This window comes from Antechinus flavipes, chromosome 3, assembly GCF_016432865.1.
Source record: "Antechinus flavipes isolate AdamAnt ecotype Samford, QLD, Australia chromosome 3, AdamAnt_v2, whole genome shotgun sequence".
Classification (NCBI taxonomy): Eukaryota; Metazoa; Chordata; class Mammalia; order Dasyuromorphia; family Dasyuridae; genus Antechinus; species Antechinus flavipes.
This window is the reverse complement of record NC_067400.1, coordinates 382,418,542-382,443,029: the sequence shown is the minus strand read 5'-3', so window position 1 is coordinate 382,443,029 and position 24,488 is coordinate 382,418,542. Positions and strand designations below refer to the sequence as shown.

At 33.0% G+C, this 24,488-nt stretch overlaps 1 protein-coding gene across 1 annotated transcript in view; it reads left to right on the top strand.

Moving 5' to 3' along the window:
* Positions 1 to 24,488, top strand: part of LOC127554416 (aldehyde oxidase 1-like) — an 83,899-nt gene that overhangs the window by 43,049 nt on the left and 16,362 nt on the right. The window contains exons 19-28 of the mRNA XM_051985907.1: positions 1,030 to 1,152; positions 4,566 to 4,662; positions 6,439 to 6,563; positions 7,637 to 7,770; positions 14,767 to 14,854; positions 16,846 to 16,932; positions 17,913 to 18,104; positions 19,149 to 19,376; positions 20,476 to 20,571; positions 24,223 to 24,351. Coding sequence (XP_051841867.1) covers positions 1,030 to 1,152; positions 4,566 to 4,662; positions 6,439 to 6,563; positions 7,637 to 7,770; positions 14,767 to 14,854; positions 16,846 to 16,932; positions 17,913 to 18,104; positions 19,149 to 19,376; positions 20,476 to 20,571; positions 24,223 to 24,351 — 1,299 coding nt within the window. The remainder of the gene's footprint in view (positions 1 to 1,029; positions 1,153 to 4,565; positions 4,663 to 6,438; positions 6,564 to 7,636; positions 7,771 to 14,766; positions 14,855 to 16,845; positions 16,933 to 17,912; positions 18,105 to 19,148; positions 19,377 to 20,475; positions 20,572 to 24,222; positions 24,352 to 24,488) is intronic.

Below are 24,488 nucleotides of genomic sequence, written 5' to 3'. Positions count from 1 at the left end.
GAAGTATTCTTGTAGGGAAAGACTATGAAATAAGGTTAGAAAAGGTATCTGGGAGCCAGTTTGTTGGATGAACTATATGTTTTTTGAAGACAACGACTAGTATAGTCAGACTTGTGAATTCAGAATATTAATTCAGTGTCTGTGTCAAAGATATATTGAAGAAGAGAGAAACTAGAATGAGAGATCAACTAGAAGGCTATAAAAATCATCCAAATAATAGAAACTTTAATTATGCTAGTGATAATAAGACTTTCATGTTGGGGAACGGTTAACTCTTTCTTTCATTATAGTCCTCTTTCCAGTAATATAGACAACAGACTTGGTCCCTGGTCAGGAAGCACCTTCCCTCAAGGACCTTCCCTCAAGCCCAGTCCTGGTCTGTTCTCAAGAAGCAGTGCCATTGCTGTTTATTCCCTGTGGCTATTGCTAATGCTGATCCACTTCCAAGGAGTCTTGAAATTTACTTAATCCCTTTTGAGCTGTCATCATTTTTTTTTCAAGTATGTCTTGTTTCCAGAAGATTTGCTAATAATGGCTATTACTTAATTCATTTCCTTTTATTTGATGGAAACATAGGGACCTGCTATATAATCAGGTCCCTGTTAAACTCTACTCTGATGTCACATTTCAGTACAGAGATTATTCAGAATTATCAAAAGTCACTTTAGTGGATTTGAGCTCTAGTAGATCCTAACATGCCAGAAGATCTTTCAAGTGCTGCCAGGTGACAGAATCTCTTGTTGGAGAGCCTCATCCTCAGAATGATGGTCACTGAAGGATAAATGTATTTCAACACAGCAGCACAAAATCTACTAATGCATAGAAAGGTTTCATTTAATACTGAATTGATCACCATCAAAACTGAGGAGTTTTTGAACTTTGAATATATGTACCAGACACTAACTTTTAGCATGAAAATACATAAAGAACCTGTGGTGCTGATGTGTGTACCTAACTCTGTATAAGAATGTGAAGGTGATAGAAGAATAAAAATAAAATATGTCCCTCTGTGGTCTTTGTGTTTTTTAGGTCCTTGGTGTTGGCCAGATTGTGGGTGCCGTGATTGCTGATTCAGATATTAAAGCAAAGCAAGCAGCTCATCTGGTGAAAATTGAGTATAGTGATTTGAAACCTGTGATCCTTACTATTGAGGTGATTATGAAATTCCTCAGTGATTTTCCTTTCAGAAATTAGGAACAGGAACTTATTAATCATTGAGAGGGAATTGTATCACTGGACATGACCAGCTATGTCCCCTTTCTTCCTTTATCTCCCAGCACTATTCAGTCAAACTCTGAAAGATTAAAGGAATTCTCTCCTGTGAAATCCAATTAGTTCCATTTTGGTACTCCCCAGTGTGTATCTTTCAATATAAGAAAAAAGTTTTATAAGTTTTTAAATCATCATCTTATATAAATTTATAAAATTTGAGAATTTGAGAATCTTCAAATGCCTGTAGACATTATGATCAGTTGCTCACATTTCAAAATGATTTTTTGATTCTGAAATCACTTTGTGAGTTTCCAAAGGCTATTAGATTTCTCTCTGAAATTTTACATGTTCTTATATATGTTTTTTCTTTTACTTATTTCAATTATCTTATAAAGTAATGAAAGCATGTCACAATTTTTAAAAGCTAGGGAAACCAATTTTAATGTATTAGAAAAAAATTTTTTTAAAGATGTTTTGAGTGCTCTAAGGTTCTTTGAGGAACAAATTTATGTTCACAACAGGATTATTTGTCATAGGGGGAAAAAAATCATCTTTGTGATGGGGAATTGATTCCAAAACAATTGCTCTCTCTGCCAAGGACCTGTGAATTTGTTTGAGCAATTTCTTTAAAACAATCAAGCAAAAAAAGCTACTCTCTTTTCAAAATCTAAATCATGCCTTTTTAGTGAGCTAATGATGTGGTGCTAGTGGTAGAGAGTTGAGATGTGAGAATCCCCTCTGGTTGGTGCACAGGTCCAATGTGAAAGAATTCACAAACCTGAAAAGTCTGAATGACAAAAAGGATTTTTAATGGCACTGAGAACCCAGCTTTGCTAGGAAGACAGACTTCTTAATGGCAAGATGTCCTGTTAGGGAAATAAAAGTTATCACTGAGAAGAGGGTATCTTCACAGCAGGTAAGAGTCCTGGCAGGCAGCTGTGCCAAGAGGTTCCTTGGCAAGGCATAATCCTGCTCCAGACTTATGCAGAGATTTAGAGTTTAAAATTGTCTTTTTATAAGAAGTCTGAGACTGGGGCTTCTATTCAATGCCCAGTTGAAAAGAGAGTACTTATCTTGGAGTTTCAAGCCATTTAATAGGAATATCAGGCCCAGATTTTCAACTGAACGATACCACTTTAACTGGGACTTTGAGTTACTGGGAGTGGTGCTGGGCTAATCTTCAATTCAATAAAGAGTGCAGCTAGTCCCTGCCAAGATTTCCAACTGAATGAAACCACTTAACTGCCCTGAAGGGTGGGTCTCTGTCACAGGAGAGTTTCAGAGTTCACCCCCAAAAGCCAAGACACAATTTGCATCACTAGGAAGATATTCAAGTGATTGTTTTAGGGCTTTTGAGTCCCTGAAATCAAAACAAATGTTTTTAGAAGAATTGGGACCATTACTCACATATAATAGATTTCTTTTGAACATCACTATACACTCTCCATTTCCTTTCTCAAAACAAAACAAAACAAAAGAATATTTGCTTTTGGAAGCTATTCGTGTAGTTCTTTAGTACTTAGCGGAAGTTTTCATAAGGATCACTGAGGATTAAATGAGGAGATTATAAAAATAATGATTAGTATTTATATAATACTTTGAGATTTACTCATTTAATCTTTACAATAACTCTATAAGGTAGGTGCTATTGTTATCTCCATTTTACTCATGGAGAAACTGAAACTACAAAAGTTAAATGGCTTGCTTAGGGAAGCAGTTAGAAATATCGAAGACTAGATTTCAACTCGAAGTCTTTCTGATTCCAGACACAGCACTTTATCTACTGCATAAAATTATTTTATAAATCTTAAAATTCTATTTAAATATAAGCACTTCTTTTCCTCCTCTTCTTTCTCCTTGTCCTCCTCTTCCTTCCAGTTTCAAAATGTTCCTATCTTCATCATCCAGGGAAAATAAGAATTAAGAAACAATACACAAAGTCTCTAATTATTTGACAAAAAATAAATCCCACCCAAAATAAAAAATCTAAACTTTACAAATATTGCTTACTAGGGTGTGGAACAGTATCCCTACTCCACCTCTGTACCATCTTCATTAGCAATTAAATCTAAGACTGATTGAAACACAAATAGATGGATTAAAGGGGTGTGTGGAAAATAGTATAATGCCCCAGTCTAGATGGAAAGCAGGCTTCCCTCATCAAGAAATATTTGGAAAATTCATAGGCTCAAGATGGCCTAGAAACCCAGAGAACACATGGTCTTACAAAAATAAAAATTCCTCAATAGTTTCCAAATTAACTTTGGGAGCCAGTGTGCAACAGTGGGAAAATGTTTTGAATCTGGAGTCTTTGGACTTGAGTTCAAAGCCTTTAATTGCTGCTTACTATTTGTGGGATCTTGGACAAGTTGCCTTTCTCTGGGCCTCAGTTTTCTTATCTGTAAAATGGGGAGATTGGATCAGAAGAATTCTAACGATTCTTCCAGTTCTAGATAGCTAAGTTTGTGTTTCTCTTTTTTGACCCAGGAAATATTATCTTTATTTTAGTTCTAAAATCAACGAGGTGACTAAATAAACTATGATGTACATCAGTTGTTAATTTGGTATGATAAAATTAAAACTATTCATCATCAAATAACCATTAAAACTGAGCATGGAAACCAATTTTAGAACATACATTCCTTCTATGGCTTGTATGGCATCTATAGGAAGAGTGTCATTGTGGGAAAGAAACTGGACTTTGATGTAATTTATGTATTCAGAGTTAATAATCAGAAAACATTTTCTTTTTAGTTAAATTGTGTTTATCACCCTCCCCCCCTCCCCCAGTTTCATTGTTTATATAAATTTTATCTTTTGGAAAATATTATGTAATTTTTTTATGTAAATAAGTTTGTTTTTTTTTTAAACAATGTCCTTCAACACTTGGAATTTATCATTGTTACCATGGTAAACTGCTTTTTGTCTATCCTCCTAACAATGAAACTTCAGTGTTTAAAATGGGAAGAGCACATCTGTTCTTGGAAAATGATATCTGTGATGCTGACCTATTTTAAAGGTACTCACCCCTTCCATCCTCTTCCACAGCCTCTCCTTCCCACCTCCCTTTTAGGAGATCTGAAATTGCATTATTGGTAAAGACTCTTCAGGGAGTGGCTCTGAGGTTTCCTTGCCTCTGCAAGAATCATTTGTGGGAAAGTTCAGCAAGACCTAGTTTAGAAACAAACACTGCTAAGATTCAAACAATGAGAACAATGAGGCTGTCTTGTGTAATATTAAGTTCTTATGGATTAGCTTTTTTCTTTTCTTTTCCTTAAATTTTCTTCAATGAACAAAATTTATCCTTTCTCTCTTTCTTTTTCTCTCCTTTCCCCCCTCCATTTTATATATAGGAAGCTATACAGCACAAGTCTTTCTATGAGCCAGAAAGAAAAATAGAATATGGAGATGTTGATGAAGCATTTAAAGCTGTTGACCAAATCCTTGAAGGTAAAACATTTTTCTCATTAAACATCGGGAGGCAGTGTTGGGTAAGAGACGCAGAAGATCTTTGTATCAATCTCACACTGTCATATATTCTTATCCTTTGTCTTTTGTTTTTGAAGAGGACCAATGACCAATGGTATTGTTGAGGTTCAGAAGGGACCCCAAAAGGTTGGGTCACATACCGGTGTCACAAAATATCTGAAAAGAATTTTCAGATTTGAACCCATCTCCAAGTCAAGGGGCAAAGTATTATAATTGTAACACCAATTGAAATGGGCTAAATTCCAAAAGAATTTAGCAAAGAAACAGGAGAAAGATGAATTTATAGGAAAAAGACAGAGAGATCAGATGCTTCATGTCACTGATATGCTAATTTTATGGCTTGCAGGTAGAGTTGAGGAATGGTCTTAGAGAAGGAGAAGAAAAATGGATTCTGAGATACTTTGTTATTACTGACCAACAGACTGTTATCTGACAGGCAGCACTGTTTGTGGGACCACAGCCTTCTCAAGGGCAGGTAGCCTTAGAGATGCTGCTATATCTCCCCTAGAAGCTGTACCCTAGTAAGATCACAAATGATGTGTTGATTTGCCACTTGACTTGGATTTCAGGGAGTCAGAGCTAAGCAAAGTTGCCAGCTTTTGTCACGAGCTTTGTGAGAACTGTGTATTGCAGTGCTAAAAGTCCAAGGACCCGGGCTCAAATTCAGATTCTACCACTTTACTGGATAATGTGGAAGAAGCCTGAGTTTTTTGTTTTTGTTTTTTCTGCACAATAAGGAGGATCGACTAGATGACTTCAGAGGAGCTTTCCAGCTTTAATTCTATGAGCCTATGACACTGGGTAGATCATTTCTTGGTATCTGCTTCCTTCTCTGTGAGATGAGAATAATAATGTTTGTAATGTTGACCACTTGAGGAATGTGCTTTGTGAACCTTTCAGTGCTGTGTGAATGTGAGTTCTTAACAAACTGTGCTGAGAGTTCCTAAGGGACTCTCCATACATCTCAGACATATAGCTTTCCTAAGTGTGGGAATCAATTTTGGCAGTTAGAATATACTGCCCTGTAGGCGTCAATCTACCTGAAGCAATCTAATATCTTTGTCCACCTCAACCTCTTAAGATTTCTTCTAGCTCTAAAAATCTGTAATTGTCCAATCAGTTCTCCATATTTCCATATATCAACTGTACTTTCAGAAGGATGGAGTTGCTAAGTAAACAAGCCTCAAGTCAGAACATTTGGATTTTGCTTCCAGGACTTTCTATCATCCTGTTTTTCCCAAATTTACCCAGACTATTTTCTGATCAATCTAACTTGTTTAAGAGGTCTTCTCTGCCCTTTATTTCAAAGCAGAGTTTATTGCCCTATGACATTGTCTATTTTCAGAAGGATATCCAACTTATATCTTTTATCAAATCTCCTCCACTGTATTTATTTCTTTTTCATCACTTTCATAGGTCATGCTTGCAGTTCATTACATGTGCTGCTCCATCTACCACTTCTAGATCTTGGCAGGGGCTGGCCTCCATTCCTCGGATCGTTTCCTTTAAATATCTACCTCATGGAGTGCCTGATTTTCTTTAAAACCCAGCCTAAATGCCCCCTTCCTATAGCAGGCTTTTACTGGTACTGCAGATACTTATTGCTATTGCATATACCCCTCAAAGGAGATCTTTTATGTATTTTGTACTATTTACCTGTTTTATTCACACACATACATCATCCATACTATTTTGTATAAACATTTGAGGGTTTTTTATTTTTTTCTCCTATAATAGGTGAAATTCACATTGGAGGCCAAGAACATTTTTACATGGAAACTCAAAGCATGCTGGTTGTTCCATATGGAGAGGACAAAGAAATGGATATCTATGTGTCGACACAATTTCCCAGGTTAGCCCAGGTAATAGAGAACCCTTTGTCCAGAAACATAGTTAATTCCAAAAATTTTCTAACAGAAAACAATACAACCAAGCAAAACAATCAAAACAAACAATAAACCTCTCTACCTACTTAAAATATGCTGAATTTCATAACATTTTTATGCCATACCAAAATGAATATTCCTTTGGTTTTTGAAATATAATACCCTGTAGTATTGCTTTTAGTGGGCAATTTAGAATCAAAGATTAGAGAATGTTACAGTGATATGTAACTGTAGTGGGACAAAATTTTAAAATGTCATCTATTAATATACTTTAAACCATTTAACTTTCTACATTAAAAAAAACCTTTTTAATATGTAATATATCTTCATTTTGCTTCATTTATATAAAAATTCGCAAATTTTTGACATTTTAAAATTTATCATGGAACTATATTCTTATCACATTGAACATCAAATAAATCTTTGACAAACAGTCCATTTTATTAAGACTAGCTTTGATAATCAATGAAACTTAAGTAAAGTGATTTCCTAGCCTTTTAAAATATGTTTATCGCCATCTTTTGGATACATTTCTCAAATTTTGTGATATGTGGCATGATATAAGTTCTTATTGCAGTATTCTCTCTCCCTCCATTTGAGAATTTCTGTAATTACAAGATAATTGCTTATTGGTATATCAGTATGCTTATTAGTATTCATAATTCTGATAAATGGGGACAAGATTTCTGAGACTACTGGAAATAAAAAAGAAAGCCCCCAAATTTTTATTTAGGTGGGTATTTTATAATTTAATGAAAATACCCAGATTTCACAGGTTAACATGAATTGCTTCTGACTTGTTTTTTGTATATCCTTGAATGAAAAGGGGACTTCAATCATTACTTAAAAATTACTTTTTTTTTTCTAGTTTTCAATACTCTGGTATTTGTTTTCCTTGGTCTAGAAAAGCATTTTTTTCTCCATAGGAATGACTAGATAGCTGCTACCATTTTGTACCCATCCTCTGCCCCACTATATAATTCCTCTTACTGATAGGAGCTACATTTTTATTTAAAAGGATTCAGATTAATTTAAATTAATATTTACAGGACATAGTAGCCTCCGTATTAAAGGTTCCATCTAACAAGATCATGTGTCATGTCAAGAGAGTCGGTGGAGCTTTTGGTGGAAAAGCATCAAAAACTGGTTTCTTAGCAGCTATCATAGCATTGGCAGCAAACAAGTAAGTGGAAATTGTATTTCATTTAACTAGAGCACAAGAGCCAACATAGTGAGAAGTGTTTTTGGAATAAGAGTAGTTCTGCTCCTTTTAGCTGTGATCCTGGACAAACTACTTAATTATTCTGAGTATCAGTTTTTGGGGGGCTTTTTTGGGCTGAGGCGATTGGGATTAAGTGACTTGCCTAGGGTCACACAGCTAGGAAGTATTAAGTGTCTGAGGCCAGATTTGATCCTTATGATTAAAGAGCTGGTGCTCTATCCACTGTGCCATCTAGCTACCTGTGTCCATTTTCTTAATTGTAAAATTTGTATTACAATAATTCTTTCACTACCTATATGCCTTGATTGTTGGAAAACAAAGTGCTTTGTAAATTCAAAAAAGCATTATAAATTTGAGTTATTGAAAGTAAAACGAGTTTAATGGAAGAAAAACCAGGAGACATAGTAGAATTCCAGTTAATTTACAATTTACAAATAAACAAATTACAAACAATTTACAAAACAAAAAACTAGTAATGAGAAAAAATTCAAATATCACAAATTTATTTTTCCTATATTAAGGCCATTAAATTGTGTATATTTATAAATTGTAGAAATAGTTGTAATATTTTACACCATAGCAGAAAATATTGTAATATCTAGAAAATGAAAAGACAATGGACTTGATTTAATAATTACTTGGTTTTAATACATGCTAAATGATCCATTGTTTAATGTAAGAATTTCTTTAAATAAATAGGAATTTTGTTTTATTTCTGTAATAAATCATGTTCATTGGTTTTATACACACACACACACACACACACACACACACACACACACACACATCCAGAAGGCTTTAATTCTTTGTTCTTGCTGAGTTACAAAGTAGTATATTCCTCCTCAACAAGTAAAAGAAACAGGATGTTTTTTTCCAGTTATCAAACATTTTCTTCTCCCTTCTATTCCTTCACACATCCCATCTCTTCTTTTTAAAAATGCAAAACAAAACCCTTGTAACAAATGCATATAGTCAACCGAAACAAATTCTGTTAGCCATGTCAAAAAAATGTATTTTAGTTGATCACCTCTTTATCACTTATTCATCATTAATTCTCTAGAATCACGGTCAGTCATTGTATTAATCAGAGTTCTTAATTAAGTCTTTTGAAATTGTTCATTTCTGTAATGTTGACATAAATTCTTTTCCTGACTCTGCTCATTTTATATCATTTTTGTTTTGCAAAAACTCCCAGGGTTTTTTGACATCACTTCTTTTTTTCATTTCTTACAACCCAGTAGCATTCCATTGCATTCACATATCATAAAATTTTGTTTAGCCATTCTCCAATTAATAGTTTCTCCTTAGTTTCTAATTCCTTGTCTATATAATAACAGCAATAATAAAAATAATTGACACTTACATAACATTTTAAGGTTTGTTAAGCTCTTATAAAAATCTTATTTTATCCTCACTACAACCCTAGAATTTAGGTTCTGTTATTATCTTTATTTTACAAATGAAGAAATTGAGGCAGATAGTCTTAAAATGCCCACAATTATACAGCAAATAAGTGTTTGAGCTTGGATTTAGATTCAGATCTTCTGGACTATTGTTTCTGTTACTTTGTCCACTGCATCATTTAGTTCTTCTATAAACATTTCTAAATATGTGAATTCTTTCCTCTTTTTGTTCTTTTTGAGGAGTAAACCTAGTAATGCTATTTATAGATTAAAGGATATTCATAGTTTAGTAACTATTGGGATATAGTTCCAAATTTCTTTCTAAAATGGTGGTACCAACTCACAATTCCATCAGCAGCATGGTACCTGTATCACCACAGATTTTCCAACAACAACAAAAAAAGCCATGAAGCAATTATTAAGGGCTTATTTTGTGCTAGGCACTATAGCACTAAGCACTATACTAAGAAAAGCAAAAAACAGTCCTTGCCCTTCAAAAAAGTTGTGTTTCCAGTGAGGAAGACAATATTAAAATAACTCTTCTGTACATGCTAGATATATACAAGCTAATTGGAAGTAATTTCAGAGTACCAATACCGAGAGGGACCAGGAAAAGATTTTTTTCAGAAAGTGAGATTTTAGCTGAGACTTGAAGGAAGCTAGAGAAACTAAAAGGTGGTTATGAGGGGAAAACATTTTATCTATGAAAAGCAACCTGTGAAAAAGCACAGAACAGGGAGAAAGATTATCTTGTGTGGGGAACAGCATGGAGGTCACTGGATTGTGAAAACATTCATAAGGGAATAAAATCTAAAAAAAAATTTGTCAATTTTCCCTTTTTTTCAGGTAGGTGGGGGAGGGGGAACTTTGTCAACCTAACAAGTGTGAAATGGAACCTCAGAAGTGATTTGTATTTCTCTTAATAGTGATTTATACAATTTTAAAAATTCATTTATCAATTTATAAATGTTTCTGTTCTTGTAAATTTGAATCAGTTTCTCATGAATTTTGAAATTGAAAGCTATCTCTTTTTTGTTATCTTCTGTGATCTCTTTTTATCACTTGTTTGGTCAAGAACTACCTATGGATCAGAAAGATAATTTCTTGTTCCTCTCACCTCTTTATATGACCATTGATATCAAGGCCATATATCCATGTGAAGATTATTTTAGTATATGATATGGGGTGTTGATCAAAGCCTAGTTTTTACCAGACTGCTATGTAATTTTCCCAGCAGTTTTTGTGAAATAGTAAGTCCTTATTATGCATTATCTGAAGTCTTTGGGTTTATTGAACATTACATTACTAAATTAATTTACTCTAATAAGTTATGTACTTAATGTTACACTGATCAACCTAGTTTTAACCACTATCAAATCTGATAATTACTGCTATGTAGTGAAGTTTGAGATCTGGTACTGCTAGACATACCTTTCTCTTACTTAAATTACTATTTCCCTTCAGATTCTTGACCTTTTGTTCTTCCAAATAAATTTCATTACTTTTTTTTTTTTTTTAGTTCATTTAAGTAGTACTTTGTAGTTTTATTGGTATGGCACTGTTTAAGTAAATTAATCTTGATAATATTCTCATTTTATTACATTGATTTGGTCTATCCATTAATATTTTTCTAATTTTTTTTAGATCTTTTTATTTCTGCAAATAGTATTTTGTAATTGTATTTATAGATTTTCCTTTGTGTATCTTGTTGAATAGACTCACTTTTTTGTACATTCTGTATTTTTCTTTATTGTTTTAAAGTTTTAAAATCAATTTTAAACTTAAACACAAAATAAGAAAAGAAAAAGAAAATGTTGCTATATACATAGCAGAACAAAAAGGATTGAATATGAAGCAATAAATTTCTATTTCAAGAAAACCTACATAATAAATACCAAACATTGTTTTCAAACTATCCATCTTTTCTTTATTTGTAAATTTTTTTTTTGTTTTTTGTTGTGTACTATTTGCTTTATCTTTTTGTCCTCTTTCCTCACTAACCCAGGCTGCAATAAAGCATGGATACACACACACACACACACACACACACACACACACACACACCCCTATATATAGATATATATAAATATGCATGTATGTATAAATACTGTTAACATATATGTAAGACCATACTATGCTTATTTCCACTTGTCATCTGTTTTTCTGATGGTAGATGACATCTTTCTTTTTAGGTCCAAATCTTTCCACATTTTTCTAAATCAACCAGCTCATCATTTCCTATACCACAGCAATATTCAAACCTAATCAACATTCTTTTTGAGAGATTTTATAGAAAAGTTTTTTTCCCCTCAATTTTTTTCATTCTCTCTATTTTTGGATGCATAGGTTTTTATTTGTACAAGAAAATTTTAATTTAAAATAATCAAAATTATCCATTTTGCACTTCAGTGCTCTCACCTAATGTTATTGTTCTTTTAAATGGAATTTTCTTTCTACTATTTCCTGTTAGATTTTATTGGAAAAATAATAGAAATGTCACTGATTTTTGTAGAATTATTTAATATTCTGCAACTTTGCTGAAGTTATTGTTTTAAGTACTTTTTAGTCAGTTCTTTAGGCTTCTCTTAAGTACACTATAATATCATCTGCAAAAGTAATGCTTTCATTTTTTTCTTTGAGTATACATATTCCCTCAATTTCTTTTTCTCATGTTATTGCTATAGCTAGCATTTCTAGCACTGTATCAAATAGTTCTGATGATAGTGAACATCTTTGCTTTATCCCTAATCTTACTGGAAAAGACTCAAGTTTGTCCCTTTTGCATATTATGCTGGCTTTTGATTTTAGATAGATATTATTTTTTATGTTAAGATAAAGTCCATGTGTTTCTGCAGGTTTTATTTTATTTGTTTTAATAGAAATGATTATTGATTTAAGTTATTAAAGCTTAAACTTGCACTGAGACTTTTGGATCAAATATTTGTCAATTTTTATGTGTCTCTTGATATAATCACATGATTTTTGTTGATCTTGATATTAATATGCTTATAATTTCCCCAATATTGAACCAAAATTGCATTTGTAGTATAAATCCAGTTTATTCATGATATATAATTTCTGTGATATATTGCTATAGTTTTTAAACTAGTGTTTTATATGGTATTTTTATCTGTGTCTATTAGAGATGTTGATGTATGTTTTTCTTCCTTTCTTTTGATTCTCCCTGGTTAAAGTATCAAGGCTGTCCATAATAAAAAAAAAATTAGTAGCATTTTTCCCTTTTCTATTTTTGGAATTAGCTTATGTACTATTGGAATTGACTATTCTTTGAATATTTGATAGAATTGGCTTATAAATCTATGTAGTCTTATTTTTTGTTTGGTAGTTCCTTTTTGATTTGGAACATAGAATTTTAAATCTCTAAGACCCCTAATAGGTTAATGCAATTTGCCTATTTATTTTTATGACTGAGGCTCAGAGACATCAAATAGCCCTGAAAAAATTACCCAGATAGTAGGTAGTAAAGCTGTGATTTAAATTCTAGAAATTTAGCTTTAATCCATTGTTCTTTGCACTACACCTGGTGGCTCTAGCCTTTTAATCTTGGCCCTAAGATAGACTAGAGCAAAGAGATGACAATCTCTCTATTCCACTTTCTTTAACAGAAGCCATTTCTTGGAGCATTTCTAGATGTTTTAATAGAAAATAGTGTTTTTCAAAAAAAAATATTTTTGGAAATTGAGTTGATGCCCATTAATTGGGGAATGGCTCAATGTGTTTGTAATGGAATATTATTATTCTAACATAAATAAGATGGTCTCAGGAAAAAAAAAAACCAACAACCTGGAAAATCTTCCATGAACTCAAACAAAGTGAAGTATACTGTATACAAAGTAATATCAAGGTTCTGGGATGAGTAGCTGTAAATAACTTTGCTATTCTCAGTAATATAATCATCCACGATTACTCTGAAGGATTTATGGTGAAAAATAGTATCCATACCCAGAGAAGGAACTGATTGTGTCTAAATACAGAATGAAACTTTCTCTCTTTCTTTTTAACTTAATTTTTCTTGAGGGTTTTCATTTTCATTAGGGTGGGAAATTCATGTTTTCTTTCACAACTTGACTTTTATGGAAATGTTTTGCTTAACTTCACATGTGGTTTCTTAATTGTGGGTGAGGATAAAGAAAAAAACCCAGAACTCAGAATTTTTTTTAAATTTTATTTTATTTAATAATAACTTTATATTGACAGAATCCATGCCGGGGTAATTTTTTACAACATTATTCCTTGCACTCGCTTATGTTTCGATTTTTCCCCTCCCTCCCTCCACCCTCTCCCCTAGATGGCAAGCAGTCCTATATATGTTAGATATGTTGCAGTATATCCTAGATACAATATATGTTTGCAGAACCGAACAGTTCTCTTGTTGCACAGGGAGAATTGGATTCAGAAGGTAAAAATAACCTGGGAAGAAAATCAAAAATGCAAATAGTTCACATTCGTTTCCCAGTGTTCTTTCTTTGGGTGTAGCTGCTTATGTCCATCATTTATCCATTGAAACTCAGTTAGGTCTCTGTCAAAGAAATCCACTTCCATCAGAATACATCCTCATACAATATCGTTGTCGAAGTGTATAATGATCTCCTGGTTCTGCTCATTTCACTTAGCATCAGTTCATGTAAGTCTCTCCAAGCCTCTCTGTATTCATCCTGCTGGTCATTCCTTACAGAACAATAGTATTCCATAACATTCATATACCACAATTTACTCAACCATTCTCCAATTGATGGGCATCCATTCAATTTCCAGTTTCTAGCCACTACAAATAGGGCTGCCACAAACATTTTGGCACATACAGGTCCCTTTCCTTTCTTTAGTATCTCTTTGGGCTCAGAATTTTTTAAAACAAATTTTTATTTTTGAATGTACCTGGGAGAAAATGTTAAATTAAAAAAAAAATTTAAAAGCCTGATGAATAAAAGGTGATTATATTTGTAAGGGAAAAGAATAATTTTGATTTGAGATATACATGTTTGATCTCCATTTGAATAAAAAAATTATTGAGATGGGTTAATTTTGCTTTTTTTTTTTTGGGTTGTGTAAAATTACTTGCTTGATATTTATAAATCAAATACAATTTACATTTAATAAATTTTATAAGAAGAAAATGCCTTGGATATTTGGCTTGACTTGGAAAATTTCAGATTCATAAATTTAATTAACTGTAAAAATATTTCCTGAATGACTATTTTGAGTCTAACATTATGGTAGATATAATGCTAAAGATATGTAATAAAAGCTCTGAAGAAATATCTTGATATTCTTCTTTTATATGGGAAGTTCCTGGGGATCTAGGAAATCTCCTAAAGTGTAGGGTGGCATGAAAACTCCTCTATAGTGAGGTTGCACCAAACCAATAAACATGATCAAGGAGATGGAAGGTTGCTTATACAAACAAGGAAAATTATGAATTAGATTGAAATATGGGGAATGAATGAAAGAATATGATATGAATAAGTCCAAAATATTCATTTTTTTCTAATGTTGTATTCTTAGTTGGTATAAGTTGACCTTTTTCTGGTTTTAGAACTGGCCGTCCAGTCCGCTGTATTCTGGAACGTGGAGAAGATATATTAATAACTGGAGGCCGTCATCCTTATCTTGGAAAGTACAAAGTAAGTAGAATCAAAAAGTCAAAATTACCTGAAAGTTGTGAGCATGAGAAAAAGCAAGGTGTAGGGGCAGTAATGAACATGACACAAATATTGAGAGAAATTATGAAAGTAGCTTAACGCAAGCAATGGGTGCTTGTTGAGTAATTGTAACAAATTAAAGTTGGGTGTAGATAAGGTGAGTCCAAGATTGTAGAAAGTTTTGTATAAAAGCCAGCATAAGAAGTTTAAACTTGGACAGGGGGTTTTAATTTTTTTATATGTCATTGATCCTTTTGGTACTTTGGTAAAGCTAGTAAGAAAAACAAGTTTGCCCAGATTTAGAACACTTGGTGGGAAAAAAACTAAATTCTTGAGCAGCAGAGTAGTATGGTAAAAGTGTTTCTTTAGCAGTTTTAATAAGATTAATATTATAGGGTGATATTACATGGTGGCTCTGAGATTAAATGAGAATCTGGAGTTAGGGACACCATTGGAAAATTATTGCAGTAATTCAGGCATATGGTAGACATCTGGGCTGGAATAATGGTGCTGGAAATGGAGAAAAATTGGCAAATGTAAGAGATATTATAAAGAAGGAGTAATTTAGAACTGGTGAAGGATTGGATATAGCAGATGGAGGAGAAGGAGAAGTGGAACATAGTTTTAAGCTTAAGTGACTTGGAAATGATGATGTCATCAATCAGAAAGGGGAAGATTATTAGGAAGAGCCAGTTTAGGGAGAAAATAATGAGATTAGTTAGAGAAATACTTAGTGTGGTGGGCCATCTGTAATGATCGCGTATTTAAAATCAGCCGGAGTCAGGAACTCAGGTTAAGGGAAAAATCTTCAGTCTTTATTCAAGTGAAGAGGTGAAAAAAAATTGCGATAGCAATATGGGCAGCTGTGACAGGAAGCCAGCTAGCAGAGCAAGTGGGGCCTGAGCTCTCCTCCCCTTCCTTTTTCACTCCCCTGCCTCCACCCACCAGAATCGTCATTTCCTATACAACACATCAGGACTTGCACAAAGAGTGGGCGGGGCCATTCTTTCTCCAAGCTTATATATTAATAGAGTATGGTCCAATTACTATTTAACCTCATGTGCTTGGGACCTCAGTGCATCAACTCAAGCCTCAGCCCATTACAGCCATCCAAGAAGCAATAGGAATATATTATCTAGGTGAATGTCTAGATTTGGGCTGGAGATGTAGATTTTAAGATTTTGAGCAGACACGATAAAGTTAAGAGAATTTATTAATATTCTGAAGAAGAGTCAGGGAAAGTTAGAGGGTAAATGATCCTTTGGGAATACACATATTTAGGCTGTGGAATAAAAGAGCAGTAAGAAAAAGAGAATAAGAGAAATGGTCAAAATGGACAAATGATATATTGTAGTATTTTGGAAAGCAAGAGAGGAGAGTTCAGGAAGATTCATAGTATCAAGGACTACTGAGAATATCTAGAAAAATGAGGATTGAGAAAAAGCCATTAGATTAAAAGGTCAGTCCTTTTGAATTTCAGTAGTTTCAGTTTCAATAATATAGTTTGGACTGAAATCATGTCTAGGAAAAAAATAAATGATAGATCATTTGTTGAAGAAAGCTGGCAATAAAAAATTTGGGTTAAACAAAAGATAAAAAAGAATCAGAGGAAATAAAAATGAAGATATTAGAGTGAAAAGAGTTAAAGATGAAAATAAGTTTTCAAGAAGGGATGGGACTTAGGCCACAGCTAGAGAGATGCCTTCTCATTTGTAATTGTAGCTACATGATACATTATACTTCGGTGTTTACATTATCTTTATGTACTATTATTCTTTGTCATAAATTATTATTAGAGGTCATGTGACAATAGGGGAAAAACAAATATGTTCTAATTTCAAGGGTAAATGTAAATAGTCTCTTAAGTCCATACAAGAGAAGAATCACCTGCTTTCCCTTTAGAAGTAGCTCATTAAAATTTAAAGACAATATTTCCTTCCTTTGGTCTCTAAAGATGCAGTTCTATTCTTTAGGTGGGATTCATGAATGATGGTAGAATCATGGCCCTGGATATTGTACATTATGCAAATAGTGGCTTCACGTTGGATGTCTCTCTATTTGTAAGTATTAAGGGATAAACATACTTCCAATTAGTTTAAAATGTATAAAAATTATAAAAGTGAAATATTATATATACATATATTGTCTATGCAATAAGCATAAAGAAATTATTGCTTCTTGTGCTGTACTAGAGATAGGGAGTTGCCTTATAATTTCATTAATATAAGAAATTCTCAGATGAGGCAACTTTTTTTTTTAACTAATGCTGTTATCGCTTCTGAAAATTATAGAGAAATATCTACAGTACTGAGAGATAAGTGTCTCTCATCACACATCAGCAAGTATTAGAGATATAATGATCTTCCTGGAGTGGAGGCCAGCTTTCTGTCCACTACATACATATATATGTATATGTATATAAAACATATTTTTAATGTAAGGAACTATTGGTAGAGAAATAGTTACGATGTGGTAGAAAGACCACTGAATATGAATCAGAACACACAGATTGGGTTCTCAACTTTGCTTCACTGTCCAGTCTACATCTGGATCTAGGGTGGGCCACTTTACTCTAAATCTCATTTCAAATCTGCAAAATGGGGACAGCAATACTTCAGTAATTAGCATGACTTTTGTGAGGATCCCATGAGATAACATATGTAAACATTTTGTAATAATAAATAGCGATAAATATCAGTTATTGACTATTTGTACACTAGTAAGATCAGAAGATCTTTGAAATATTTTTGCCCTCTGACTTCAGAGACTAATTGTATATCTTCTTAATAAAAGTCTCAGATACAAGAGTTTCTTTCTCAAAAATCCACTTTTAATACTCATTATGGTACTATATTTTGTCTCAAGGATAGAAGAATAGAAACAGGGAATAGGAAGGGCAAATATTTGTAATCACATCAGTGATTTCTTTTATTCCAATACCTAACACAATGCTTAACACATGGGCATTTGACAGATAGACACTTTTTAGGTAGGTGCTTAAAAAATGCTTGTTGATTGACTGTCTAATTGATTCCTACAGGTAATAGAGATGGGTCTCCTAAAATTGGACAATGCTTACAAGATCCCAAATCTACGCTGTCGAGCCCTTGCTTGCAAAACGAATCTACCTTCCAACACTGCTTTCCGTGGATTTGGCTATCCCCAAGCAGGGCTGATTACGGAATCATGCATCATGAAAGTTGCGGCTCAAAGTGGCTTACCACCAGAGAAAGTAACTAAATTATCCTATGGTAGAAAACAACAGAATATCAGACAGAAAAAAAAATTCCAAAGATTATATAGTCCAATTGTCCCATTTTATAGATAAGAAAGTAAAATTCAGAAAGGGAAAAGTCTTTACTTTCTCAGTATTCCTATTGCACTCCTTGTGACTGCATGCTTTTCTTTCATAGCTAATGATCTCTGTTGGCTATTAGTTAAAACTACCTCTCTATTCTCAACCAGATTTCCCAGTGTTTAGTGTAGCCTGAAAAAAAGGGACACAAGCTTTCCTCTTCTCTGCTTCATAACAGTAATATTTAACCTTTCTTTTAAGTGTTCAATGGATTAGCTATAAGAAAGTTCCAAGAAAGGATGTTCTTATAACCACCAAAAGGAGAAAGTGCAAGTTTGACAGAGGTTTTATCAGTTAAGGTTCTAGCACAATGAACTAGATCTATCTCTGCATTGTTCTTGATTTTTTCTGACCGACAAGCTACTTTTTGCCAGATATCTAAGATGTCCATAGGGTTCGTATCCTATCTCTGATGTTTATTACTTTCTTTCTTTCTTTTTTTTTGCTGAGGCAATTGGGGTTAAGTGACTTGCCCAGGGTCATACAGTTAGGAAATGTTAAGTGTCTGTGACCAGATTTGAACTCAGTCCTCTTGACTTAAGAGCTGGTGCTCTATCCACTGTGCCACCTAGCTGCCCCTGTTTATTACTTTCTGATGCTTATTTATTTTGTCTTAATGTGCAGCTCTAAGTGACATTCTGCAAGTCATTAACTTCCCTAGGATTAATCTCCTTACTTGCAAAATGAACAGATTGGACTAAAAGGTTTCTGAAGTCTTGATCTATGGTCCCAGGTCTTAAATGGAATTTCAGTGGAAGAGGCATTTGATAGAAAAATATTGTTGGCTAGAGCAATCCAGAAAGGCCTTAGTGAACATATAAGATCTGAGTTGAACCTTATAGTTCAAGGAGAATTAAGAGAGAAAGAGAGGAATAGGAGGAAGATTTTATTTTGTATCACTTTTTGAAATTTCTTTTTAAGGTGAGAACGATAAACATGTACAAAGAAATGGATGAAACACACTATAAACAGGAGATTAATGCAAAAAACCTAATAAAATGTTGGAATGAATGCATGGAGATATCCTCATACTATGCAAGGAAAGCAATGATAGAAGATTTCAATAAGAAGAATTACTGGAAAAAGAAAGGAATTGCACTTATTCCAATGAAATTTCCTATTGGTGTTGGTTCACTTGCTGCTGGTCAGGTAGGTTTGTCCCTAGACTGCCAAAGAATGCTGCCTTTTTATAGGAAAGCTGACCTGGTAGAAAATGTAGTTTTAGTAAAATTAAAAAAAAAAAAAGCTTTAGTTAAAATCAACTATTTTCCTTTAGCTCAGCTTTGCAGGTATGTGAGTGTATGAGTGTGTGTGTGTGTGTGTGTGTGTAATTATTTTTTTCTGTCAGCCCACTGAGAGGTTCAGCAAATTCAGAGTAGCTGGACTGCATGCAGGCTCCTCTTTGGTCTGGGACAACTGGTTATTTTATTGTAAGTATCTACACTGAGCTAGAAGCTAGAACTGAATCCCTCCTCTAGTCCTGGGACCAGAGCCATCCAACTATGTTTTTCTGTCAAATTTAGAAGAGATCATAGACATCATTTAGTCCAAAACTCTAAAGTTATGGAAGAGAAAACTGCCTCAAGAAGGGTAGTAAGCATGATCCATATTATGCAGAACTGAGTTGTTTCTAGGAGTGAATTTCATATTTTATCTTTTTCCTTCTTTTTGGTAATTCTGGAAAATTTGATTTTAAAAATTTCTGTCATGATTCTTTGCTCCTTGAATCCCATTTAAGTGATCCACTTGAAGTGTTTCCAATACAGTACTCTTAGGATGAAACTTTTCCCCTAATATCTGCCTTATGATTATTTTGCTTTAATTGTCCATGTAGTTATTAAACTAGTACCTTATTATCTATTTTCATAAATATGCAACCCTGAAAAGTTCTACAGTAATGACCACATCCCAGTAAGGTGACTCGATTAGGTATCTGCCTAATATGGTGCCCAAGGATTATGGAGGTGTGGCAGATACACCTGAGACCAAATTTACTGGAGCCTGAATCCCTTGATGACTGCATTTTTGGGATAAGGACTAAGTGGTGGGTGTGGTTGGATTGAGGGAGAAAGCTTTATGCTGATCCCCGAGTCATGCACTAAAAGAGTTAGTGTGACAATCCTGCCACTGGCCAAACTATATTTGTGTAGATTTTTGTCTCAAAGAAAAATTATTTAAATGAATAATTTTGTAATAATAACATTAGTCAAAAGCACTACCAAACCAGATTTTGTTTTTTCTGCTTTAGGCAGCTGCTCTAGTTCATGTCTATCTCGATGGATCTGTGCTAGTGACTCATGGTGGCATTGAAATGGGGCAGGGAGTTCATACCAAAATGATTCAGGTAAGAACAAATTTGTGTGTGTGTGTGTGTGTGTGTGTGTGTGTGTGTGTGTGTATTGGAAGAGAGAGGGAAAAATTTAAAGGAGAACAGTTATACCACTTGAATTTTCATTTTAACAAATTAATATTTTAAGCTAGAGCATAAACAATTTAATTCAATTCAACAAAATTATCAAACACTTTTTATTAAAAAGAGAAAGCCCCTATTTCAAAGTAGAAAAATCAATGGCTTTGGAGTCAGATGATCTCTGTACAAATGCTAAAAGAGCTTGACTTACTTTGGACAAAATTTTTCTTCTTTCTGGGCCTTTGTTTCCTTATGTGTTAAATGGGGGGTTGGAATACATCAGGGCTCCCTAAATTTTTTCTACTTCTGACTCCTTTTGCACTAAGACATTTTTGTAAGATTCCATCTCAAATCTGAAATAAGGTGTTTCTGGCAGCCCTTGTGCATGTGCAGTATAAAACATGCATGCATATTGTGTGTTCAGAACGAAGGCTGCAGTAAAGTTGTGATATGCAGAAATACATTCTCAGATTCGTTATGTGTTTGATATGAATTGATTTTTGGTCATTGTGTTTTTATGTTTTTATTTTTATTATTATTATTTTATTTTTGCTCAATTTTTTGTGATCCTCACATTCAATTAGGCAATCCCATATAGGGTCACAAGCCACAATTTAAGAAGCCTTGGAATAGACAACCTCTGGTATCTCTCCTAGCTCTAAATAATATGATTCTGTTGTCTACTGTACACATTACACTGTTCTAATTGCTAGGAATACAAAGAATAAAACAATAACAACAACCAGATATTGTCCTTGTTCACTGAAAATCCTTGTTTTCTTTCAAGGCTAAACTCAGGTGTTTCTTTGTGAAATTATGTCATTTTGTAAAGTTATTTATTTGTGTACATTTTGTATCTGGCTCTACCAGTAGAATATACTATTTTGCAAATAGGCTAAAAAATTTTTTTCTAACTCAGAAAAAAAAATTCAAATTGATAAAGAATCACTACCTTATCATTCTGGTGAGGAGAGGAAGGGTTCAGGTAGCTTTAGTTTCTCTGTAGAGAAAAATAGTCTAGCTCAACTCATATTAAAATGTATCAGTGTGTATATACACATATAGTGTATGTATTGCATACACACACACACATCACACATATACACATGTGCATATATATGCAGGCATACAATTAATTTAAAATGTTAACATTCCAAAATGAAATCTCTTTATATTAATGTGGATGACAAGTATCTAGAGATCCCTATATACATCTATATGCATATGTAGGTATACATATATGTATATTATTTGTGCATAAACATAGTATTTCTAATTTCAATTGCTTTCAGACTCTTAATTTCTAATTAGAATTAAAAAATGATAATTAAAAATATATAATCTTACTTTTTTTCACCAGACTAACTCAACATATCGGGGTATACGTCTTTTAAACATTAGTTAATCAAGTCTCTAATATTTCTTCCAATTAGAAATCATATTACCTAAATTTTGTATCCTGTTTTATATCCTATTAATTGTTCAATCATGTCTGATTTTGACCCCATTTGGGATTTTCTTGGTAAAGATACTGGAGTGGTTTACTATTTCCTTCCTTTTATATATGAGGAAATTGAGGTAGAGTTAAATGACTTGCCTAAGGTCACTCAATAAGTCCCTCTCTAAATAAAGAATGTCTCCAAAGCCTTAGTGTAGTCTTAAGTTATTAAAGCTTAGGTTTTTAGTAAGTTTAAACTATTAAAGTTTAAATCTGAGGTTGGTTTTGAGCTCAAGTCTTCCTCTCTCTAGGCCTAATGTTCTATTCACTGTGCCATCTATTACCCTCAGTTGACATGAATTGCTTAATAAATCTTCCTCTTGGAAACTTGAGCTATATTTCCTCAATTATTTCAAATTTCATCCATTACACATGTTCCTACTAGACTTGAAGAGGCTGAATTTTCAGAGAATTGTTTGTACTCTCTTAGACTTACAAATAATACCTATATGATAATTTTTACATTTCAGTTTTTTATGTATCTATATTGATGATCCATAGTTAGCCAATTTGTTATTATTTTTGTTATAATGATTAATAATAATAAAGATTATTCTTATAACTCAAAATTGCTTTCCTTCTCATTTTGAAATTTAACTTAAACTTTTGTTTAGGGCATATATACAGTTTTTTGTTCTTAATACACATATATACACACTCAAACATAGAACAGACATATATGTTTTTAGAAATAAAGTGTATGTTGGTCCTGAGAAAACCTGAGAGGAATTCTAGTTCAAATATTGAATTTATGAGTATTTCATTAACAAAAATCAGAATTAAGTTATTTATTAACTTGCTTGAATTTTGCTCTTAACAGATTTTGATCATAAATTATAGACTACAGTTTTTGCTCTGAGATAGTGATAAAGTACCTCCTTACTCAGGGGAAATCACTATTAAGGTAGAGTGTGAAGGAACTTTTGTACTTTATAGTTTCTATCTCTAAAATAAAGACCAGGATTTTATGGAATTAGTAAAGAGAATGTCAAGAATGTCAGAACTTGTGTAATCCTGGACAAGTTACTTACCTTCAGTTTGCTTCAGTTTCCTCAAGTATATTGATATAACAATAACACCTATATTACCAGATTAATTTGAAGACCAAATGTGTTAATATTTGTAAATCACATTGGCAGCTAGGTGACACAGTGATAGAGCACTAGCTCTGAAGTCAGGAGGACCTGAGTTCAAATATGACCTCAGACACTCAACACTTCCCAGCTGTGTGACTCTGAGCAAGTCACTTAAATCCAATTGCCACAGCAAATATATATATTTTATTTTATTTTTAATATTTAATATTGTATTATGTGATTTAAAAATATATATGTTTTAAAACACTTAATACAATGCCTAGCACATAGTAGATGTTTAATAATTACTTATTTCTTTTCTTCTTAATAAGATTGGATTCAAATATTCTGATTTCTATTTTAACAATCTTAGCATAGAAATTTTACTGGAGAAGTCGATATATATTAATAGCAGAAACCCAATTTTGTTACCAAATAATTTCATTTTTATATTAAGATTCATATCTGACTTGAATTTTTAAATAAATTTTATTCTTAGTCATGATTTCAAGTCCTTTTCCTTAAACTTGCCAAACAGAAATTTTGATGTCTCTTTTCAAAATGAGATCCAGAGCAATAAGATAATTTTCCCTTTCTTCACTCAATGATCTCTCTCTCTCTCTCTGTGTCTCTTTTTCTCTCCATTCATCCAACCATCCACCCACCTACCTACCTACGTTCCTATCATCCATCCATCCATATGTATGTATATATTTATATATACATGTATATTTATACACACATATATGACAAACAGAAACAGTAAAAAAAAGCTATCTTTTCTCAGATTCATATCAAGTCATAATATTATTTACTAGTTTATCTAAATAAATGTATTAAACTATTTTAGCTATTGTCATCATCATTATTGTTATATTATTAGATTGTAAACTGCTAAACAGTGGGGTCTGTGGTGCATTCCAAACTCAGCACAGGAGTCTACAATTAGTAGGCATTTAATGTATTTTGAATTAAATTAAACATTTGTTAATAAGAACTTCTTTTTGTTAGGTTGTCAGTCGTGAGTTAGGAATGCCAATGGACAATATTCACTTGCGTGGAACGAGTACTGAAACGGTCCCTAATGCAAATCCCTCAGTAGGATCTGTGGTTGCAGATCTCAATGGAATGGCAGTGAAGGTAAAATCAGAGTACTAATATCTTAATCCCTGGCCTTCCTTCACTAAATAAAGAATGTTTCCAAAGTCTTAGTGTAGTTTTAAATTATTAAAGCTTAGGTTTTTAATAAATTTAAACTATTTAAGTTTAAAACTATA